The following is a 25,113-nucleotide window of genomic DNA, read 5'->3' as shown; positions in this document are numbered from 1 at the left end:
CACCATCATTTTTCTAATTACTTTTCTACGCTCTTCGCCTTTTTCATCAACACTTGGTGTTTTGATCATATTTGGTCGAAAACATAATTGGCACCGCCTCATGTTCTTATACTACACCCTCGATCACGCTCGCGAAAGTTATGACGATACCAAGAGCTCAAGGTCCCGATGTGATTATCGACGATCATCACTTAACATGATGGTCAAGGACAACTTGGCCCGACAAAGATAATACCTTCTAATAATTGTCATTCCACCAATGCCCAAATTATTCAAATGGAGGTTATTGCCTCGACGATTCTCCAAAGATTCCGATGCGGATAATGTAAGTCATATGTCTCGAGAAGCACTTCTTCAAAAGTTAAAGATCGGCCCCGCAAAAACAGAATTAATTACTACAGCGCCATCTTAAACGACGCTTCCACTTTGTAGATGATGTTGTATCTGTCACACCACAACGCCACACACGCCAACGACATAATAGTGTGTGGGATCGCTTAAGCGGTGGTGAGGATGAGATTCGCAATATTCGCGAATGCCATCAACAAGTTAAGAGTAATGGGCTTAATTTAATTCCCCGACCTCCACCGGAAAATCTCCACCCACTTGGTCACGCTTCTGGTAGGGCAAGGTACTTTCATAATCGTCCGATTGCACCCCACGGTCCTACAAATTTTCGCAAGTCCCGAGGAATTCAAATGGCGAACGTAATAATGATCGCGACTCATGATTGTAACCATCGGTATGGTGAAACACTTCAAAGAACGCTTTCTTATCATTCAACATTATCGCATCGAAGCCCAACGCATTCATCCACAATCATCTCGACACGGAAACGATGAATCTTCGCCGCTTTCTTCTCGCTCTCGCCCCCCATAGGCGCCATCATGACTATGATCACGATCAAACAGATACGGATCTGATGACTCCTCAACGGTCGTCGAGAAATGATTAAAAAGCTCTTCCGGATGGCGATCCTTTGAATCGACACTAGAAAATCTGGCAAATGAAGATGGTATTTTGACAAATTTTCTCTCATTCCAAAGGGCTACTCATAACAAAGACTTCAAACAACCGAGTTTGATCAATATGATGATGTCGGTGGTTGCCCTATGCTTCATGTGATTAATTTCACAAACAAACCGGTTTTATCGGAGGTGATGATGCTTTAAAAATGCAAACTTTTCCCTTCTACATTAAAAGGGAAGCGCTTGGTATGGTTTAGCTTAATTACCTCCGCTTCATTCGTCGATTCAAGGACTTAACCGAAAAGTTTTCAAGACGCTTTTCATCATAATCTCAAACGCCCAAATGGAGTCCGAAGTTCTTTTCAACATCAAGCAACAACGCGAGGAAACTCTCCGTAGTTTTATCGCCAAGCTTCCGCCAAGCCGCAAATGAGATTTCTGAACAATCCGATCTAATGGTGGTTTACGCTTTTAAAGAAGCTATCTTGTTTGATAAAGATGGGTTATACAACTCTCTTGTTCGATATTCCATCTTCCCCGACGCGGCGTTATACCAGCGAAGTTCAACAATTTATCAATGTTGAAGACGACACGGCCGCTCGAACTTCTCGTGAAAAGATAATAAAGGAAAAGATTTCAATGATCAGCTTTTAAACGTAAAGAATCCGACTTTTGATCAACAAAGAACCCAAATGAAGCCTCCTCGTGATAAGAAAGAAGACTCCACGAAAGGAGACCGAAAGCCTTTTACCGATTTTGAATTAACTCCGCTTTAATACCAAATATCGCGGTAGTTTACGACAAAAAATCAAGGATAAGAGTCCGCTTCACTCGGCCGTTTCCCTTTGCGACGACACACTAAAACGACTTCGCGATAAATCGCATGGGTGCAAATTTCATAATGATTATGGTCATGAGACGGAGAATTGTCGATCTTTATGGGAAGAATTGAAAAGCTTGTGCAGAATGGAAAACTTGATCAATATGTGCGAAGAAAGTAACAACTCAAGCTTTAACTATCAATCGATCACAATGTCATTAAGGTTGACATGCCATTATTGATTCATTGTCCAATACTCACCGAAAACCGCCACCGCTCTAAAGTCAAATATCCGCCTAATTTGTAATGGTTAATCGGATCAATTTCGTGGGAAGGTTTTCGCGACGGAGACTATTGAAGATGAACCATTATGTTTCACTCGACCAAGATCTAATGGGCGCAGCATGTTCCTCATTATGATGTCAGTCGATAATCAGCAGATATTAGTTGTATGCGGTACAACGATAATGATCGACACCGGTAGTTCAGCTAGTGTCATGTTTTCCGGGTGTTATCGCAAAGATTCCTTTTATTGATAACTTGGTCACCCCCGAAAATGCTCTATCGTTGGTTTTGATGGTACCGCTTACTCATTGCGTTGGAAAGGTGTCTCTCCCGTCACTCTTATGCATGAAGTCAATATTGATTTCTTATTGATGGATTGTAAATCCCCTTACAATGTCATCCTTGGTAGAGATTGATTCATTATATGGAAGCCGCCGCCTCAACATATCATCAAGCCATCAAGTTCCCATTCAATAAAAAGTATGTAAGGTGCGCAATGATCAACCGGCATCTCTAATTTGCCACTTTACAATGTTCTCGATGATTATAAGAAGTCCGGGTTGTTGGATCTAACTATTCTCGAGTTCCAACGCCAAATAGCAATTACAAAGATCCGGACCTTCAGCTTACTCGCCAATAGAAATGTTGAAGGACCCCCGACAAATGATCCACTTTTAGAAGTTCAAATTGGCCAACTCCCCAAGAGACTACTTTTATTTCAAAATTTAACTTCCGTAAGAGGAGAGACAAGAGCTTATTTTGTTATCATGGAAGAATAATCATGTGTTTGCTTGGCTTAATAGAGCAAATGCCCGGTATAGATCCTTCGGGTGGCTTGTCATAAACTCGACATTGATCCTAATGCAAAACCAGTTCGACAAAAGCCCCGGGGATGGCCCCCGATAGAAAGATGAAAGTGAAAGACTAAATCGACCGCCTCTTTGTCCGTTAACTTTATAAGGCCCGCGACTTATCCAACATGGATGTCAAATGTTGTCGCAGCGCCTAAAAAAGAACGTTACGTGTTTGTATCGATTTCACAAATCTCAATAAGGCTTGTCCGTTTCATCCATATCCATTGCCTCGTGATATCCGAAATGGTCGATGCAACATCCGGTTTTCAGCGTTTGTCTTTTTGATGCTTATTCCGTTATCATCGATTCCGCTATTCATTGAGGACCAAGAGTTCATCAGATTCATTACGCACCAAGGCATTTATCGCTACTGTAATGCCTTTCGGTCTGAAAAACGCCGGAGCCACATATCAAAAGCTAGTCAACACTATTTTTCTCGACCTACTTGGAAAGACAAATGGCGCATACATCGATGACATGGTTGTCAAATCTACAAAAGCACCTGATCATCTTACCGATTTGCAAGTCGTTTTCGATGACTCTCCAATGTCAACATGCGCTTGAATCCGCCAAGTGTTCTTTCGGGTTTATCATCCGTAAATTCTTAGGATACATGATGACTAGACGCTGAATTGAAGCAAATCCGATCAGATTCGAAGCTGTCCTTGAAATGCCTTCTCCGACGCCAAAGAAAGAAATTTAACGACTTACGGACGCTTTGCTGCCCTAAATCGCTTTATCTCTCGGATTCTGATCGATGCCGCCCTTTTTTCCAAACATTGAAAGACGATCAATTTGACGGAGGACCGTGGAAGTTGCATTTCGCCATTTGAAAGCATACTTAGTCCAACCTCCGCTTCTTGCCACCCAAAGAACGGGCAGCCTATAGGTTCAGATTTAGCCGCCAATCGATCATGCCGTAAAGTGCCGCCTTATTTGTCAACGGTGGCGATGGGCGCCCTATATTCTTTGTTAGCAAGACTCTTACAACCGCTGAAACAAGATATTCTCGAAAGTGGAGAAAATTGCATTGGCTTTGGTTCATGCCGCCCGACGCCTTAAACCTTATTTCCGTGGACGAAGTCGCCAAAGTTTATAATGAATATCCATCGCGAAGCTTTTTCGTAATGCTCGTGAATCAAGTCGCCTCGCGTAATGGGAAAGTTACCTTAGCTTTATAGCATTGTGTTTGAAACTCGCATACCGAGAAAGGACAAGCTTTGGCTTCGCTTAATGGCTGATTTTCCAATTGAGGATATTCTTATGTCCGACGCTACATTAGACGGCGAGAGAATGTCGCCGACAACACGCCATTACCTCGTGGATGATGATTTGCCAAACTTATCGATGTATCCGGCCGATTGTTGGATTGTTTACACCGATGGTTCGCGATAATAAATATGGCTCCGTATTGGGTGTGTAATCTTGCAACCGAATGGAGAAAAAATTGAGAAGTCGGTCGCTTTGGGTTTTGACGCTTCAAATAATGAGGCCGAAGCACGGTCATCATTTTATTCATTTGCGGCATGCGACCGCTTCTTCACTTTGGGGCTTAATTAAGCTACAATTATTCACAGATTCTAAGTTAGTCGCTAGCCGCTTGGTGGATCGTGATGCAGCTCGTGGACGATAGAATGGCGGCTTATGTGGACTTAATTCATCGGATTGCTCGAAATTTTGATTCTATCAAGATTGTGGTAAATATTCCCATGACGCGCGTCGACATGCGGATTCTCTTGCTTATTTATCCGCTGCGCTTAAGTCGATAAGCCTCGCCGGATAACCATTGAATTTCAAAAGAAACCGAGTATCGACCGTCCATCGAGGATGTGCGCGATATGTACATCACTCGAGTTGTTTTTCATCAAGACATTTTCTCGAGGAATCACGCTATGCCAATTTGATATCTCCCCGTGGCCGACTTCGAAACGCAAGCGTGATCTTGATAATCAAGCTTCGCCATTGCAGAGAAAACGCTTTGATCCACAACTTATGCTATCAAATGACCACAATGATCCTCAAATGATATTGTCTCGGGTTCATACCGACGACGATCATGAAGTCGACAATGCTCCGTGGGTTCCCGATATATAGAGCTAAGTTTTCCACTTACACCTTGTGACGAAGATGATTGGCGCCTTCCTTATATCACATATTTACATGATCATATCTTGCCTCCCGATCATAAAGTGGGTGATCGTAAAACGCGATGCTTGGAAATATTGTCTCATATCGACTTCAACGGTCTGTTGCAACTTTATCGCAAAAGGCACAAGTCTTAACCCTATGCCGTTGTCTCAAAGAGAGTGGCGGTTTGCTCGCCCCGGGCGGAAATTCATTCAGCCTATGTGGGAACCACTCCTCGGGCTAAGTCTCGCCATAGAGCAATGACACAAGGATACCGGGTGGCCGTGACATGCAAAAGGATGCTAAGCGCTTGTCCGAGAAGTGTGTTCCTTTGTCGAAATATGCTAACATGGGAAATCTTCCAAAGAACGAACTTCATCCAATTTTGAGCCCTCGCCGCTTGCAAAGTGGGTCTTGACATCGCCGGTCCTCTTCCGAAGCTCCCCGGCAAGTTGTTCGCTTTTACTCGTCGCGAATCGATTATTTTACTTTCAAGGGGCTCGGCTTATGCCCCTTAGCCCGCATCCATGCTTCGATGTTAAAAATTCTTATGGCGAGACATTGTTTGTCGCTTCGGTATTCCAACATCATTGACTTCCGACAATGGCAAACAATTTGATGTCAAGAAATTCGGCAGCTTTGTTCGACTTGAAGATTAGTCACAATTTCTCGCACCATACCATCCTCGCTAATGGACAAGCCGGCTACTAACAAATCCATTCTTGCAATGCTCGCTTAATTTACTTCAACAGCCAAAGGAAATTGGGTTAAGGAACTTCCCCGCGTTATGTGGGCTTATCGAACCACACCTAAGCATTCAACCGATTTTCTCCGCTTAATCTTGCTTACGGTGCACGGAAGCGTCTTGCTTTTACGAGTTGATGACACCAACCACACGAACTTCTAACGGGAATTAGAGTCAAATGATCAAGCACTTGCTCGCCCAAAGCCTTGATAGATGAGACAAGAGATGTTGGTCTTCAACAGCTTAATTCGTTATCGTCGATATGAAACGAAAAATATGACAAGAAAGTTCGACTTAAAGTGTTTGAGAAAGATGATCGGGTACTCACCGAAAGACGAGGTTGATAGATTCCGTAAATTTGGAGAAAATTGACAGTCCATACATCATAGATCGCCTCGCCACCAAAGGATCTTATTTTCTCCGAGATTTAGATGGGAATGTTCTCGATAAGCCGCGGAATGCGCTTCATCTCGCGCAAGTTCTATAAGTAGATTTTAGTTGTGTTTTTCCGCTATCCCGAGAAATAAAATAATATAATATTTAGTTTGTTTCCGCAAGCATGTATTTTCCGTTGTTATCTTTGCATTTTTAAGACTTGGTAATCAATAAAGAAGCAGCTTTTTCACTTCAGCCCAATGGTATGATCACTACAACAAAATCCGCTTAAATTACCACGCGAATTTCTTAATTTCGGCTTTACGCTTTAGTCTAATCGTCGAAAATCGCTTTTTACCACGCTTAATTTCGCCGCCTAAGTTGAACGCTTTTAGTCGCTACTATCGCCAATTAACAAAATGGCTAAATTACCACGCTTAATTTCGTTACTCTAAGTTGAACACGCTTTTACGCCGCTTAGTCGCTACTTATCGCTACTAACAAAAAAACCGCGAAATTACCACGCTTAATTTCGTTAGTCTAAGTTGAACGCTTTTACGCCACTTAGTCGCTACTATCGCTACAACAAAAATCGGGCTAAATTACCACGCTTAATTTCGCTCGCCTAAGTTGAACGCTTTTACGCCGCTTAGTCGCTTATCGCTATCGCTTACAATAAAATCGGGCGAAATTACCACGCTTAATTTCGTCGCCTAAGTTGAACGCTTTTACGCCGCTTAGTCGTTATTATCGCTACATAATAAAATCGGGCGAAATTACCACGCTTAATTTCGCCGCCTAAGTTGAACGCTTTTACGCCGCTTAGTCGATAATCGCTAAAACAAAATATGACGAAATTACCACGCTTAATTTCGCCAATCTAAATTGAACGATTTTACGCCGCTTTAGTTGGTTACTCACGCTTATGTCAACATCCGATGACGCTACCCGCTTTTTCGCGTTAACGCTCGAGAGCATTTTTCCGCCAATATAATTTTGCAAGCTTAAAGTTAGCATTAGGGCGCTTTCATTCTATTTCGTGGTCATCTATATAATTCAACAACATTGTCGGTTTTCCACGTGTATGTTATCCGACAACACAATGATATTCAATTGCCAACACATACTTTATTTTATTCAAAAAGAATTTTTAGCTCTATGGTATTACCAACGCCAAAATCACATGTTCATTGGTTTGGCAAATCCAATGGTTCCTTACAAACTTTTCGCGATATACAACTCGCATAAATCTTTGTAATTCATCTTCTCACGCTCTAGTTCATCTCCCGCTTCTATTAAAGTCTCGGCAATTGTCTTACGGACGATTCACAATGTGCCATTTGCACGCGATCTTGGCCAAGACGCCGCTTAAATCGGTCATTCGCTTGTTATTTTTCTCCGCCTCTTTTGCGACGCTTAAGTTCCTCGATCTTTGGTCGCCACGAAAGTGCCTTTAATTCTATCACATCCGCTTTTAAGTGTTTGTGTTCTTCCGCTATTTCACACGTGCTTTCCCAAAGTCTTCGTGACGATCTCTCGCCGGGCTTCTTCCGTTTGGTTAAGTTTTTGTTTTCGCCTTCTAACTCTCTTCGTTGGTTCCGCTTTAACGCTTTGTTTGTCTCTTCCAGTTTTCGTTGAGTATTTTCACTTTCTATTTCTTCTACTTACATTGACTTCATTCGAAGGATACTTCTCTTCGCAACTTTTTCATGAATTTCTTTTGCTCAGTTCATGCATTTGCTTTTTAACCTCGGGCGAAAATATTTGTTTTCATCAATTTTTCGACTTAAACATAAGTTTGCAATAACTGATAACAAAATACTATCATACCGGTTCATCGATAAAAATCATTGACACCGCTGGATTCTCCGATATTCTCCGTGATTCGTCACAGCTTTTTGATATTTTTCGAGCCCCTCCATTGGCGTGGTCTCGGTGATACCTTCGCCATTGTCCCGTGACTTGAACATCTTTGCTTCATCTACCAATTTCATCGCTTTTAGTGTTGGACATAAATTTCTTTTACCGCCTTAACGCAATAGTAAAAGTCAACGGTCCACTTTATCGTTAACAAATTATGTGGTTTTCCTCCATGAGTATTACTACCCCCTCGACAAGATTTTGCCGCTGGTGGTTGGCTTTTTGCTCCCCGTGATTTTGTTTTGCCGCTTGTTTTCTTTCACCGACTTTGTGTTCTTCACGACTATCTTTTGTATGTATCACGGTTTCGCTTTTTTTCCCCGCCATTCTTTTCCCTCAGATACACCAACCCAGAGCGAGATATTACATCTCCCCACACTTTTACATATATATGTTTTCTACGGTACATACCTTTTCCTCTTTGTGTTGAGAATGTACTTTATTTCGCTTTGACTGTTTTTGCATTGTAGTCTCGCCCCTCGAGGCATCATACATTGTAACGCTATTGTCTCTCTTGATCTCCGTTAATCGCTTTTTGTGGAACATCTTCTTTGTACAATTCGCTATTTGTGTTTGGCAAGCTCAAGACTAATTCTCGGCCGTGTTAATTCCGCTCCATCTTCTTTTTTCACTATCGCTCGGTGCCAAATATTGCATTTCGAAATCTTATTCTTCTTCGCCATTTCACTATGTGTCTCCTTTGACCTATCGGGCTGTTGTTCGCTACCCCCGTAGTGTCGGAAATCAACAATATCATCAAAGTAGCTCGATCTACCAATCTTTCATCGAACATTCATGAAAGAAGAAACGAAGGTTGTTCTCCACTTCCTTGTCCGGTTCAATGTTTGGTAGTGTACTTTTTTCGTTTTAGGACACAAAAATACCTCGTGTTAGTCAACGGGTTATTCGTAGTACGCTTTCAATACTTATATTTTGGCTTACCTCGAAATTTGTTCGCACTTTAAACTCGCCGGATTCCACTTCCTCGCGACGCCGTACAAAAATCTATCCCATCCGTGTATAATTTTGGGAACCCTTTAAAAGTTCTGTTTGAATCCTTTTGAATTCAACTTCAAATTTTATGTACCCTTTCGTCAAGATGGCTTTCGGTCAGATCAACGCCAAGATTTCTTGAGCCCCAAACCTTCTGTTAAATTCATTTTGTAGACGGTGTGCTCTCGTGAAGATTAACCGTAACGATATTGGCAGCTTGTCCCGTGCAATTTGCCACCACTCCAATAATTGCGCATTTTTTATTCAACGGAATTGTATTCCCGCAATTTAATTGTGTGTAAGCCATTACTATTTCATCTTCTTCGACTTTCGCTTCAAATTCGTACACTTCTTCCATCTCAAATTTCTCGAGTCCTAGTATTTTCTCAGATTTCCTTCAAATACCATCGACGGGTTTCGTGTAGTTGCCAGATTCTGGCCACCTTCTTTCCACCTCACCAAGTCTCCGATCGCATCGAAGTTTTTTTTCTCGATTATCTTTCATCCGTAATACACAGTGCTTTCTACCGCAAAACCCGGTTAGATAGCTCAACAACCGGGTGCACTAAGTACAAGATGGTGAACCAAGCCAAATATATGGGACACAGGTATGGTGCCCCTCCTTAGAGGGCACTGCACCATATCGTGTTTTATTAGATCGGTTTGAATTATTTCCAGGCGCCTTCATCACCTTCTCCACAAAGAAATTTTCATCACCATCTTCTCCAAACCGATCTTCGCTTTTTATTTTTTATTTTTTTGTTTTTGTCGCCTCAAAGAGATGTGTCCCAGTTTTCATTGAGGAAGAGACTAAGGTCACACCACCAATGCGTGAGGACGTTCAACCACCAATTCAAAATCCGGATTTCCATCACTCAAACATGCTACCACCAGTACAAAATTCGGATATCCATTATAGGGACATGGTAAACTACCAACTCAGGAACTTGCCACCGAGATTAACGAAGTTGTTGAGGAATCCCATCTTTTGAGTTCCGATAGGACTGCCACTACAACTCCTGTGAATAACTACCCCGAAATTCCAAAGGCACAACAACGGAAAAGACCGGAGTCTACATTGTTCTTCTCGGGCCGCCACACTCCAAAGGATAAGGCATACATGCGACTTGGATCTATCCGCCGAGTGCCTCTTTTTAGAAACGGCAACGATTTCATGCCCGAAGTCAAGAACGACTTTGCATGGTCATGCCAAGACCAAACTTCATAACTCTATGGCAAAGGCTACAAATAAGGTTTGAAAGAGCGGACTACTCTATGACTATAGGACGGCCGTCACCTTCTCGGATGAGGTCCTCTTCTTCTCTCGCCGCTGTTTCTATCATGGCCCCTTGTTGCTTTGTCGGGCCAAAATTATACTCCCCGAAACCGATACAACTTTATATATGAGAAGAGCTTGATGGTAAGGAAACGTACCTACTAGTCTAAGCGATGACGGCACACAACGTTCTGGAGCGGCAGTAATGCGGAAGAGGACGAGTATTTTGTGACTTCAAACCTTTTTCTTAACCACGACTGTTTTGATAAGCATCAGCACTTATATAAGGTCGAGCTGTTTTTCAGTTCCGATAGGATTCTTTACTAATCCAACTCCATCTCTAATCTCAATTCTTATCTCCTCCACATTCTTATCTCATCCGCACACTTTGAGTCCAATTAGTATTTAACTTCCTTTTATTACTATTATTACTAAACTGCCCCTCCATTTAATTTTTAACGATATAATCCGCGTATCGATATTCCGCTGGCACGCATCGTCGTATTCAAATTTCGTATTTTTACGTAATGCGTTCGGTACAGTTTTCGGCAATCAATTTCTTTTGAAATTATGTCTGTGCATATTTTATTTTTTTTTTTTTTTTTTTTTCTATGCATTTTCGGCCATCTTTTATTTAATTACATTGCGTTTCGTATCCGTTAGTTTGACATTTTTTCGTTCCCGATAATTCACGATTTTTTTTTCGACAGTCAATTTTCCTATCATTTCCTTTCGCACGACACTTCGTTATAATTCCGTTCATTTTTCTATCTTCTTTGCCATATGAACTTTGTTCGCATGCCAAAGAGGGGGCGGTGTTTCGACCCCCACCTACGTGGCAAACGTCCATTGGTAGGAGTCTCCACTTTATTCGCTTTACCGACAGGGCTAAAGCCCAATTCGCAATATCATGGATCAATGTACAAAGCCCATTAACTTATGTGTCTAAGGTCAACCTTAGCCACATGGCTTGCCACTTAATGTACGCTTGATTTATGTCCGATTCGCTTTTATCAAAGAGATAATTATCATTGAGATTTATATTCTATCACAATTACTCAAACTACAAGAATACTTGATCTACAAGGACTCTCTACTCTACCTATATAAATACCAAACTATTTTTCATTCAGAACTACGTTCTTGAGACTTGATCCCATCGATAATTTGGGTACGTAGGCAACCGCAAGGTACAGTCTCATCATTCCCCCGATCACCATCATTTTTCTAATTACTTTTCTACGTTCTTCGTCTTTTTCATCAACACTTGGTGTTTTGATCATATTTGGTCGAAACAGTTTTATTAAAGTGGTAGGGGTTTCTATGAGGAGCAAAACCGCCTGGTTAAAAATGGGTGGTGTGTGGAGGAGTGGTGGCCGGATTTTTGGTGGCTGGTGGAGCTACTGGAGGAAGGAGATGACGACTTGGGCTTGGGCCTGGGTCGGTTTCTCTTGGGCCTGAGGTTTTGGGTCGACTTCATTTCTTTTGGTTTTTGTTGCTTTGGCCGAAATGTTTAAGTTTTTGGGCCCGGTTTGTTTTAGTTGGTTTGGTCCATTTTCTTTTAAGTCTTTGGGCTAGAACTTAGATTGTTTTGTTGGGCCGGTTTTCTCTTATTTTGTGGACCAGTTCAATTTAAAGTTTTTGGGCCGAATCCAATTATGTTTTCGGCCAGGTCAGTATAAGTTTTTGGGCCCGTTTCTAATATTGCTTGGGGCCAGTCCATAGGACTTAAAATAGATCTAATTGGGTTTTTAAATGTTTAGACTTTTGGGTTATAAGGTTTGGGCTCGGCCAGTTGGGTCCGAACCATTACCTTAGTCATGAGCCCACGAGCCATGCACTTTGACTTTAGCCATGAACCATGGCTATGACCCTGAACCTGTCGAACATGGAAACGACAGTTTGACTTTGACCATGCCAGTTTGACTTTGACCGTTGATATTGGACTTTGACTTTGATCATGATGTGTTGACTTTGATTTTGACCATGATGTGTTGACTTTGACCATGATGTGTTGATTTTGACTTTGACCATGATGTGTTGACTTTGGCTTTGACCGTCGACCGTTGATTTTGACCATGCTAGTTTGACTTTGACCGTTGACATTGGACTTTGACTTTGACCATGGGTGTTGACTTTGACCATGATGGGTTGACTTTGATTTTGACCATGATGTGTTGGGCAATCGTAGCCGAATAGTGGCTTGATTTTTCCGTTCGCAAAATAGAACGAGATGCGCAATATTTTATGCCGAATAGTGGCATTACTTACATAATTGCTTCCGTGTGAGGATTTACCTGGTGTGCGGCATCCCGCTCAGGGTGGTTACGCACGGAGTGGTTCATTATGTAAGGGGAGGCATGTGGATGTACATGTTCGGCGTTGGGTAGCGATTGTGGTAGCCAGAGAAACTAGGTAAGACATAGATACGACGTGATATTAGGGACACGCAAATAAAGCCTTAAATAATATAATTATGATAATGTGTTGGTTAATGATGTATCTTTAGATAGATGATTATATATGCTTGATTGGTTATAGTTTAGTTAGAACCTAAAAGAACCTCGTGGAGGAACTAAATGCCTTTTTATTATGCGTATGATTTGTTGTGTGGTTAGTGGGAAGTTAAGGCGCCTCAATGGAGGAACTACCTGCCTTACTTATTGTACTTAAGGATGTTTTATTAGTCTTTAAAAGTTAAGGCGCCTCGGTGGAGGAACTAACTGCCGTAAGGATTGTATATATATTTGGTATAATTATATATTGTATTTTAGAGCTACTCACACCAAAGATTTTTATAATCTTGACCGGTTTGTATGTTTGTTTTATCGGGTGTGTTCATTAAATGAACACAGTTGATAAGTCTTGACGTGTTTAGTGTTGAAGAAGATTGGTTCTTTGCTTGAGGTTTGCGTTAGCGTTGCATTTCAAGATAGGTTTTGTTTTCCCTTAAGGTGATATAGATTTTCAGTTGAGATAAGGTTATTTGTATTTTCATTTGTTAATTTTTGTAATGAAGATGACTTTTGTTTAAGTTAAAATTTTAATTGGTTTTTATTTATCCGCATATTTAAACTGTTTATGGGTTTTTGGGAGTTGATAGTGCGTCACACCTTGGAGATCGAAGAGTCGGGAACAAATAATGTTTTTCCGAATTCTGTTGAAATTCGGGGTGTGACACCAAGACTATATCCAAGCCTTAAGAAGATACTGCCACGTGTCACATATCTATTTGCTAAAATATGCACACACAGATGCCCCCTTTTTTTATTCATGGGTTGTGAATCAAACCCTTAAGGAAAAAGGCTGGATAAAAATATACGTGACGTCTTACGCCTCGATTTTCTCTGTGGAATGTATTGGCAAAATTTTGCATTACTTTTGCGCAAGGAACTGTAAATTCGGACCTGCCGTGACCATGCCCCAAACCTTGTATTTTAGGCCGAACTTGGTGAAAACCGGTCTTGCCATGCCTTGTGATGATCCGGACTTGGGATTACATTCCGGAACTAAACTTCATTAAATCCGAACGTGTAGTGCATTGTGATGACCCGAAACTGGTCAGATCAATCCGAGCCTTACCAACTCCACTCTGAATGTAAGTCAACATTCCATGTTTCACAAAGATCCGAACTTAGGATTACATTCCGGAACTAAACTTCGTGAAAGTAGCACCTGTCATGTTCCGTGTTTACCCGGACTTAAGTTGATTTCTAAATCACCTTGACTCGGAAGTGCAACTTGGAACTGGGCCTGGTGAAACTTGAATTGGGCTTTTCCTAATTGAACTGTTCAACATAACAAAATAAAAGATACCCTTCACTAACTTGCTCAAAACACCTTCTTCTTCTTTCTTCTTGTTCATACAGGCTACTCCAAGAAACTCGTTGTTGTCATCGGTAAGAGTTGATTAGTATTTTCCACTGAGTGCGAAGCTCATGATTCCAAAGTAAAATGATATCAACAAGCTCCTAACTCTTTTCCTCCAACAGCTCATGTTTCCAACTTAAAGATTCAATTTTTTTTTTCTTTAGTATCACCATTAATGAGTGGTTGAAGCTTTTTATCGCCATTGACAAGGTTTGGGAGTTATGGGATACCGAAAGTAAGTAAGTAAATCGTCGGTTCCTTTTATTTCCATACTTGAGTCTCAGAGTAAATGCCTGCAAGGATAAAAGAACTTGCTTTATGTTCTCCTTAGTGTGTGGATCAATTAATGTGCCATCACTCTCGAACTTCTTTGGAAGTTGGAATGCATTCAAGAAAAAAATTTGGCTTGTTTATAAAGTGAAGATCAATATAGACCCCAACTTGGCGTAAATGGTATTGTGATCGTCCCCCGCCGAAACCTCCTCCTGCGCTTATGATAGCATCTGGCTTATCAGCCCAACAATTTGGAGGTCTGGATGCCCACCATCGCGATTCTTCGATGGAGGGAGAGAGAGTAATTGTATCGGAGAAGCAAATAGAATACTATCGACTTCAAGAATTTTTTGTCGAAAAGCCTCAACAACCGGAGGATAAGTTCCATTGACTTCAAGATCCATGTTAATAAATGGTAAAGGCTCAATTTCAATAAACTCTATTTGCAGCCCCGGATTGACTCGTTTGCTATCCGAATACCGAGAGTTAACAAGGCCACGGCTGTAAGAAGCTTTCTTGAAGTGAACCACAAAGTGCTGCAACTTTGATCACCGGGTTGAGCGACTAGCGATGCTGCCATCTCGCTCTTTTCTTTCTTAAACTTCTCAAAGACACAATGGTTCGTTATAAAGAGTGTTGATTAGTTGAAAAGAATAGTTCCGGTGTTGGTTGGTATTGATGTATCGGGTGTGCTAGCGAGCCTACACGTCTAGGTTGATCAAGTCAGTATCGCGCATTGCTACTGCGTATATAATGTCTCATCAATCAATGTCGGGCTCTTCAATCCACAAAGCAGTTCCGAATCCAGTACTGGGCAATGCAATTGTCGAGGCATGCAGTTCCGGATATGTCATGTTACAATGCAATTCGGATAGGCCGGGTACTGTAGTTGACAATGTAGTTTCGGATTAATTCTTCCGTCCACAAAATAGTTTCGGGTTTGTTACTCGAGAGAACAGTACCAAACTTGGACTTTCTGTGTTCCTTATTAGCTAGGAAGTTGAGTTCCAAACTTAGACAAGTTTCGAACGTGGAGTTCCAGGCAAGCTAGGAAGTGGTGTTCCGAACTTGGACAAGTTCCGAACGTGGAGTTCCTAACTAGCTAGGAAGTGGAGTTCCGAACTTGGACAAGTTCCGAACGTGGAGTTCCTGACTAGCTAGGAAGTAGAGTTCCAAACTTGAACAAGTTCCGAACGTAGAGTTCCTAACTAGCTAGGAAGTGGAGTTCCGAACTTGGACAAATTCCGAACGTGGAGTTCCAGATTAGCTAGGAAGTAGAATTCCGAACATGGAGTTCCTAATTAGCTAGGAAGTGGAGGTTCGAACTTGGACAAGTTCCGAACGTGAAGTTCCAGACTAGCTAGGAAGTGGTGTTCTTTTCTCCTTATTTGCATAAATATGTATACACAGATGCCCCACTTTTCTCTCAAACGATGGTTGCACATTCGACCGTTGAAGGAAAATGACAAAAGTGTCGAATTATATTTTATACAAATTATTATTCCGAATCTTAGAAAAACAAGGTTTTGTAGGAAAATAGGGTTTGCCCCTGTGTCAATTCCTGTAAATACCTTTAGTTTTGTTAAGAAATAAGACTTTGTAGGAACATAGGGTGCGCCCCTGTATTATTTCCTATAAAGTACTTAAATGATTTGATATCTAATGCATAAACCGACACTTATAAGCATAAGGATTATTTCCTATAAAGTACTTAAATGATTTGATATCTAATGCATAAACCGACACTTATAAGCATAAGGCATTAGAACTGCTTGTAGGAGGATAGAATCCAAGCTAAGTTAAACTTTCTCCATCACACGGGAAACAACGCATGAGATCTTTCACTCATCATCTTGAGAAAGCTTTCTAAAGGTTCTGATACAACTTTGGCCAACATATGGGATCTCTCACCCAACATCCAAAAAGTATCACAGCAGAAAATTATAAAAGAAACAATGCTCTGAAAAGAGAAAAATAACTTTTATTGAGAATTGATTGGCATAAATCATGCCCCCAATATAGTGGAAGCAGATCCAAATTTGTGAAAATTTTGTCTCTTAGAAGCTAAGAGTAATGTAACATTATTTGGAAACAGTACATGTTAGCATCGAGATTCACCGCTGGAGGATCTTTCATAAACATCTTGTTCCTGGTTAACTTCAAAGATGTCCTCATAAGGATAAGTTAAAGTGGTAAAGTTCCTATCCTGTGGGGGTAATTTATTACTTCCGAACATGTCACTAGTAGTCTTCTGTCTCTTGGACTTATCTTGATAGGAATTCCTGTCGACTAACTTGTGCTCCGACTGTGGTTCCTCGGACTTCCTATTATTATAATGACTAGCAGAGCTCCTACCAACAGGAGCGGAGGTGACCCTGGTTATCACTCTTTTATGAGAAGATTCCCTATCCAATTGGTCTTCTTCCAGTTCCGCATACTTATTGATCCGAGCCTGCAACTCTGTCATGTTCGTAGGCTTCTCTTTCTTCAAGGACATGTATAGACTAGAAGTGGGATATAACCCCTTTCTAAAGGCCACAATAGCATGAGTCTTATCGACGTTGTCAAGATGCAATTGAACTTCGTTAAATCTTTTGGTGAAATCCCTAATACGCTCGTCCTTTCGGATCTTCATGTCAAATAGTGCATCAGGGGTTTTAATGTAGGGTCGGTTGCAACTAAATTTCACAATGAAATTGATGGATAACACCTTAAACTCGTGAATACTGCCCCTGGGCAGCTTCGTGTACCAGATGAGTGCCGAGTCTATCAAACTTGAAGCAAAATACTGGCACAAATAATGATCTTTCTTAGAAAGACCCGCCATTACTTGACGATAACCGAGCTCGTGAGAGACCGGATCTCTTTCGCCATTAAATTTAGAGAACTTCGGTGGTTTATAATCATGGGGGGTGTATTCACTCATAACATGCCGTAAAAAAGGAGTTCCAATGTCTCCCTCGATTGCTGACTGAACAATTGACTCATCCATTTTGGTTGGTTTTGAACCTTGCAGTTCCTCTAGTATTTGCACCTTGAGTTGTGCAAGAGTAGTCGGTTCATGAATTGGAGTTCTCTCGCTGTTGTACCTCGGACCTAGACTCTCATAGTTCTCATCTTGATGATAACGTGGTTCCGGTTCCCAAGATCGAGTGGAGGAGTTTGCAAAACTGGATCGGGGAACTAAGAGATTTCGAGGCAATGAAGGTTCCCTTGGAACTGAAAGTCTTCTTCGTACCGAGGGTGACCTTGATAGTTGTGGATTCCGGGCAAACACATTCGGACGTCCATCCCTCGTACCTCGAGAACTTGAATACCAAGAGAAGTAAGTTCCATGTGAACTCGAGTGTCGGGTTGGATCCAATTCCGGATTATAATCCGAATCTGGTTGGTCGCTATGATACCCAACGAAGTAAGGGATATAAGGTGTAGGGACGTAACCCTCACCATGGTTGAGACTTGGTGGCCAGAACTGCCCCCTCTAGTTTCCATCAATAGACAACATTCTTGGAGGTGAACAACCCTCCTGCGAGCAGTAGTAGTCTTGTAAAAAACGCAAACAAGCCTCTTGTCGACCACGTTCGGCCATTACAGCATCCATGATGGTTTGGTTGGTTATGGCAGATTGGGAGTATCGTTGTGAGGCTCATCTTCTTCACGACCCTATCCAAAACGACAATTTCCTCTACGTTCAGATAGGCTTTGAGAAGTAACATGTGGGTTATTGATCTCGTTATTCCCCTCGTTACTTTGATTCGCATTGGCTCTTGTAGTAACCATGATTTTGAATCAAAGTGAAGAAAAGAATTTTTTTTTAAAGAACAACAAACCCAATAACCGAAAAAAAATCGACCAAGAAATCAAATCAATTCTGTATAGTTTCCCCACAGACGGCGCCAATTGTGTGATGATTTTTTCTAATCTAGAAACACAAATATTTTGTTGATGATCAAAGAACAATGAGAAGTATTGGATCAAGAAGAAGAAGAAATGTAGAAGATGATGAGTTGAACCACGTTCTTTAATGGCTGCCTACGTATCCTGTGTATAGGAATCAAACTCAAAGCGTAGTTCAACTATTCTATTTATAAGAATAGATGAGGTTTCCCAATTAGTGTTTAACTAGGAGACCGTCTTTTGTTAAGTATCATCTTAATGAATAGATAAGGTTTTCCAATTAGTGTTTAACTAGGAGACTGTCTCTTGTTAAGTCTCATCTTGACTCTTCTAGAAGCCCCATGTTTCCCAAGTCAAATAGGTCTCCTTTATTGACTTAAACAACAGAAAAACATGTTTAGGTTCGGAGTAGTAGTTAGAACTCCGAGCCTAGTAGTTGAGCTCCGAATTTGGAGTTCATAGTTAGGAGTTGGTTATACGAACCTACTACTCCAACTAGTTCCAAAGCCTACGAACCTGCTCCGAACCTAGTAGTTGAGTTCCAAATTTGGAGTTCATAGTTAGGAGTTGGTTATACGAACCTACTACTCCAACTAGTTCCAAAGCCCACGAACCTGCTCCGAACCTAGTAGTTGAGTTCCGGATTTAGAGTTCATAGTTAGGAGTTGGTTATACGAACCTACTACTCCAACTAGTTCCAAAGCCCACAAACCTCCTCTTCTTGTCTCACTTCCGAACCTAGGAAGTAAGAAGATTTGGACTTGAGGTATGTTTTGGTACTTTCTACCAACACCAAGACTATATCCAAGTCTTAAGAAAATACTGCCACGTGTTACATATCTATTTGCTAAAATATGCACACACAACATGGATAATACAAGAGCAACGTATGGATTGGTTACTTGGTGAATACAAGCAGTGAATAAATGTGACTCACCTTGGCCATAGATTGCAGTATTATATCCATTCTTGCTCTCAGCTTGTACAGCCGGCCAAATGGCCAATTGATACAAGACAAGGAAATTATTAGGTCGGGTTACCATATCCGCCTAAAAGGCGCTCCATTGTATTTACCTGTCCCCTAATCAAGATTCCATCATGGATTTTTCTCCTTTCTTGTTGTGGTTTGGAGTACTTTTACTCTTTTAGTTTGACAGAGGTGCAGTGTGTGCCCATTTGCAGGTGGGGAATTCAGTTATAGAGGAACATAATACAGTTCGTAGGTGTGGAGCAGCCTCTAAAGGAGGTTATTATGTCAATCAAAAGTTGAAAAGTGTCTTGTTATTTTGGCCTATAATTCATGAGACATGGGATATCAACGACATATCATATACCCTGTGATTCTTATGTGGCATGAATGCATGATGGGGGGACCTCATGCCGTGGACCTGTTTAGCTACTGTATTCACCTCATTGATCTAGTTTGACACCTTACCGTTTGTCCCACCACAAGATGAATCTCACCACCCCTCATAAAGCAATCTCCAAATACCTATATTCTACTCTGTAACATACAATCCATACTGCTTATAAAAAAAAATCCTCTGTTTTGACGAATTTTTGCTCCAATCCATAAAGAAAAACTAAATAAATCAAGAGGGTATATGTAATTGATTAATTAAACAGATGTAGTTTTCATACTTAATCCAGCATATTTTCAGCCTAAAAAATACGGCTAGGACTGCACCTTAATGCATTTTACGAAGCCTCTAAGCTGAAGGGAAAAAACCTCCTCTACTGCCAGTTGATACACATGTATAAGACAATCAAAACATTTCTCCACCAATTAACTGTTCAGAAATAATCTATTAGTTACATGGTTCAACTGTTCTCATCGGACAGAAGAAAAACGTCGTGCAACTGTGCATCTTCATTCAAATTCCAGAAGACTTGGTAAAACTTCACGTTTTTCACAAGTTTAGAATATTTGTGTTAGTGTTGATACTTACACTTCTGCGTTGGATTAAGGCACTACTGTGTTTGCATTAAGCCACTAACCTATGGATGTTCTTATTTGCTTCTAAAATTTTCCCTAGAAACTTAAGCTAGAACTGGTAGTTTTGAAACTCTAGAGCACTCGCTATTTGTGATACCTCCATTTGGGAAATTGAATGATCTACTTCTGGGACAAAATGTGGTTCCGAGTTCCGACCGATAAAGGACTAAGCCCCTGTTGCTCACCTTCACTCTTCTGTAGAAAAGTACGTAAGCAGCATCAGACTGTACATCTTCTTGAAGCACAAATTATAGATATTCTGTAAATTTTATTAAAAATAACTTCAAAGATGTTATAGAAGAAGAAAGAGTGCAGCGCATAGAGGGCATCAAACCTAGCTCGCTAATCTTTAAGGTTACATTTTGATCTTCTTGGGTTCTCAACGGGGCTTAATTGGCAAACTCACAACCAAATAAAACCAAAAGTAGGCCACAAAGTAAATTAAAAAAGGACCTCATCTTTGATACACCTACGCATCATTTAAATTACATAATAGTTGTTAGATTCACTACCCATTTCAGAAAATCGGGAAAGGGGATTCACGACAAATATCCCCAAATCAGAGTTGGCCTAAGATTCAGATGAATTTCGTCACTGCAACTGATAGCATACACCTAAAAATAATTGGGATCAACAAACTTATTTTAGTCATGGGCATAAAAGTATAACACTAAAACGTCAAATAGATAGAAAATTACAGGTTTAAACTGTCTAAACAGTAAGCACTTTGAATGCCAAACACCAAATACCTCGCATGAATTTGACTCAAATGAAACAAAGCTATTGAAATGCAACACCCACCCAACTTCCGGGTAGAAAGAAATCACTTTGCACCAATTTTAAAGCTCTACAAATACAAAAAAATCAACGCTTGTGAGTGACCAAATTGCATGTACATGTTCAACTGAGAGCCACCATATAGGCAACGATGCCCATGATCTAGTGCAAACCTTAAATAATAGGGTTAATGAGTATTACCCCCTTACTAGATGAGCCAATTAGGATTTCCCCCCTACATGGAAAATTAAGGTCTTCCTTCCAAATATACACTAAAAAAACACGGTCAATCTAAGTTGACTTTTTTTTGTGTGTACTTAGGAGGGAGACCCTAATTTCCCAGAGGGAAATCCTAATTGACTCATCTAGGGGGAAATCAGACACACAAAATGTCTTATCATTCCATATAGAACAATAATATTTCTTCAGGATGACATATATTCAGCGACAGATAAAAGTGATTCTTGGCATGGGATCAGTTAAACAAACGTGTTGGGATACCTTTTGATTGTTGCGCCTATAAGTAAATCACTTTCAGATATAAGAAAGGTTCTGTAATTTCACTGGAAGTCCATAACCTCTTAAGTGGCTTATACCTGAAACAGACAAAATTCATGAACAATTACCCATATGATTTAAGAAGTAACACCGACGCCTTCAGAAATATACTAGTTTTCGAATCCGTCCTACGAACGGGTGCCGTTATATTATATTATTCTAAATAATATTAGCAACTATACATAACTATGAGATATGAAAACTATTTTAATCACTCATTCAAATTAAAAGGGAAGCAGCAGACATTGATAAAACCCATTAGTTAATCTCTGATTTTATTTTTGTAATATACATTGATTAGAGCAATTTATCTGTTCAAAGATACCTGTCATTCTTTCCCTGTGGTTTGATAATTGAGGATAGCTCTTAAACTCCATTTGTACACAAAACCTTGGCTAAAAAATGATTACATTTATTACTAAAAATATGATTCCATATATGTAAAAATGTCTGATGATAAGTCATCTCATCTCCAAGATCGAACAAATAATTATGTAGAGAGAATCATAACTCTACCATTCCCTCTTTATAATTGCCTTTAGGTAATTTCTTCTTCCCCGATTTTTATTCTTCCCCGATTTCTAAGCATTTCTAAGCATGTCGTTCTTTTCTGCAATCTGAAGTTTGTTGCAAATTTTTTCTATTTCTTCGTAGTTATAGTGTACTATTTCAAAGCCTATCTCACTGCGCATAAAATCAATTCCTTTTTTCGATGCTGAATTTTCTAAATCTTCTCGAGTTGTTGAATTTCCTTCTAATTGGTGATTGTCTTTGATGTTAAAGATTGGAACGTCAATTGATATTTAATATTTTGGTGCAGTGCATCAGCATATCTTTGAATTTTAGAGGGATAAGTTTTTGAAATTGACTTCGTTGCATCAATTTATAGATCAATTTATTGTTAGTAAAACACTTAAAAATTATAATTAAACAAAAAAAATATGAATGTTAAATTTGTTTACCTTTTTATTGAATTTGTTGAGACTCAAGTACCGTTCTTTATTCTCCTTGATCATGAGTTTGGTATTGTCTAAAATAATACTTCTAATATCTCTTTGATATTCTCATGACGCTTCAATTCTTCCAACCTAAACTTTAAAAAGTTAGTGATATATAACATATGAAAAATCATATTAAATAAAAAACTTGCCTCTGTTCGTTGTTTGATATTCATTGATTTCTCAAGGAATTCGATTGTTTCTTGTTGTTCTTTGAAGAACTTTCGCTTGATTTTCAACTCCTTGAAGTTGTAGTCAACAACTTCGAATTCATTAACTTTTTGTGTAAATTCAATTGCCCATCTTGCTGCAATGTTTTCAGTCTCTTCAATGGATTTTGATGGTACTCCTTTAAAACTTATGATTTAAGACGCACCTTCCACACCAACTACATCATTTCTCACCCTGACGCTTGCATTGTACATTCCATTATGTATTGAACTTTCGTAAATAGGTTGATCCAGACTTAGCTTTTTCATTATTTCTTCCAGCATAGGTTTGAATGACACTTCAATCCCTCCTGAATATTGCTCTGTTCTCATCTCCATAGTGATCTTTTTATGTGTTTTTGTATAAGATAGCCAAGAAAAAATGTTATGTTCACATTGTAGTAAGTAGAAGATTATTTTTTTAATCGAAATAACTAAATGTAGCAATACACATTCAGAAAAAAAAAAATAAAAGTTTTTTTTAAAAATCGTACCTTTTATGCTTCTTGTAGATCCATATTTAGAACAGTATATCAACTTATTAGACATAGTATGGTAGAATTATAAAAATTTGATAGGCAATATTGGAAAACTTTATTTGATTCATGTATTGGTAAAACTACTCTGCCTTGTGGATGTGGCATTTGGAGTAAAAATAAATGGGTGACCATATTATTATTGCCTTTGAAGCTAATTCTAATTTGTTTTGGGCTGAAAGGTATGACAACGAAACATTGGGTATGAATGGTTTATTGGTTAAATATTGTGGGATTAGTGAAATTTGGGTATGACTGTTTTATTTTCTGCTTATTGCGCTGTCACTTGTATTCCTGCCATTGTGTTTTTACCTACGGATAGAATATCAATGGTTCAATTGGTTCAACCCAAAAATTTATTGGAATGTGTACCTTTTTTTGCAGTAGCTCTGAATCCTTGTTTATGATGATAAGTTTTCTTAAAATTATTTTACTTGAGGCATTGTTGTCATGTAGCTAGGCAGTGCCCAAAATTTGAATATGCCCAAAATCTAGATATTAATCTTCTTGGTGTGTTTTTTTTTGACGTAGTAATGGTAGATCTTCTTGGTCGTGATGGACACTTTGAAGAAGCCTTAAACCTTGCAGCCACGATGCCTATTGAGGTGTGTGTGGAGCACTCTTTGGTGCTTGTCGGAACCATGGAAATCCTTATTAGAGAAAAAGGAGTCAGAAAGAACCCTGGCTGCAGCTTGATGGAAGCAGAGGATGGGATTATACATGAGTTATTTGCTGGTGACATTATACACCCAAAGTCAAAAGAGATCAAGGACGCACTAGAGGATCTTTTACATATATCATTTGGACTATTTACTACGACTGCTGGAATCCCCATTAGGATTGTAAAGAAACTCAGAGTGTGTGAGGATTTCCACACTGTGATGTGTGGTGCGTCTCTGATTATGAGGAGAGAGATTGTTGAGGGATAACATGAGGTTTCACCATTTTCATAATCGATTGTGCTCTTGTAGTAATATGTGGTGATTTAGGAGAGTTTATATAATGGAGTTGCAAAACTGCCCCGATAATACTAAAAAAATCTAGACATCTAAGAATGTTGCTGACTGCCTAATTCTTTCACACTTCCAATGGTGTGTTTTTTTTTAAAGATCATCTGGTATTTGGCATTAGAATACTGAAGGAGGAACTCACTATCTCATTAATATTTGGAAGACACTGTCCAGTATTTACATTGTTGAATGTTCAGAGCATCCACTTATTTACAATTACTCACTTCTTTTAGAAGGTCAGCAAACGAAACAATACTATGATACGAATAGAAAAGCGAGCGTGCTAATATTATAAATTTAAACTAAAAATTAACAGACTCAATAGTTACAAACTTTCATAAATAAGAAGCGTTAAACCTCGGCCATTAAAAAATACTATATGACCAACATAATAAAGTTTTGGTATTAAAGTACTAATCCTCATGGTTTTCTTTTCTTTATTATGGAACTCTCCATGCCCTTCATTCCTTTAATTTTTTTCTTCGAGATAATATATTTTATCTTTGTTGTGTTTATCATCAACCAAACAATCTAGCATAATATTTTTTAGGATGTCGAGTTGATTCTGTTTCTCTTCAACTTCTATTCTTTTCTTCATAAGTTCTTTGAAATTGAAGTCTTCAATT

General features: G+C 39.7%; 1 protein-coding gene across 1 annotated transcript; it reads left to right on the top strand.

Moving 5' to 3' along the window:
* Nucleotides 1–24,010: 24,010 nt before the first annotated feature.
* LOC147484734 (pentatricopeptide repeat-containing protein At5g48910-like) lies at nucleotides 24,011–24,406 on the top strand. Its single transcript, XM_086579805.1, has one exon. The coding sequence runs from the start codon at nucleotides 24,011–24,013 to the stop codon at nucleotides 24,404–24,406; it is 396 nt and encodes a 131-aa protein (XP_086435931.1).
* Nucleotides 24,407–25,113: the final 707 nt, after the last annotated feature.

Source organism: Coptis chinensis, chromosome 8 (genome assembly GCF_015680905.1).
Source record: "Coptis chinensis isolate HL-2020 chromosome 8, ASM1568090v1, whole genome shotgun sequence".
Lineage (NCBI taxonomy): Eukaryota > Viridiplantae > Streptophyta > Magnoliopsida > Ranunculales > Ranunculaceae > Coptis > Coptis chinensis.
This window is presented reverse-complemented; position numbering and strand designations above follow the sequence as displayed.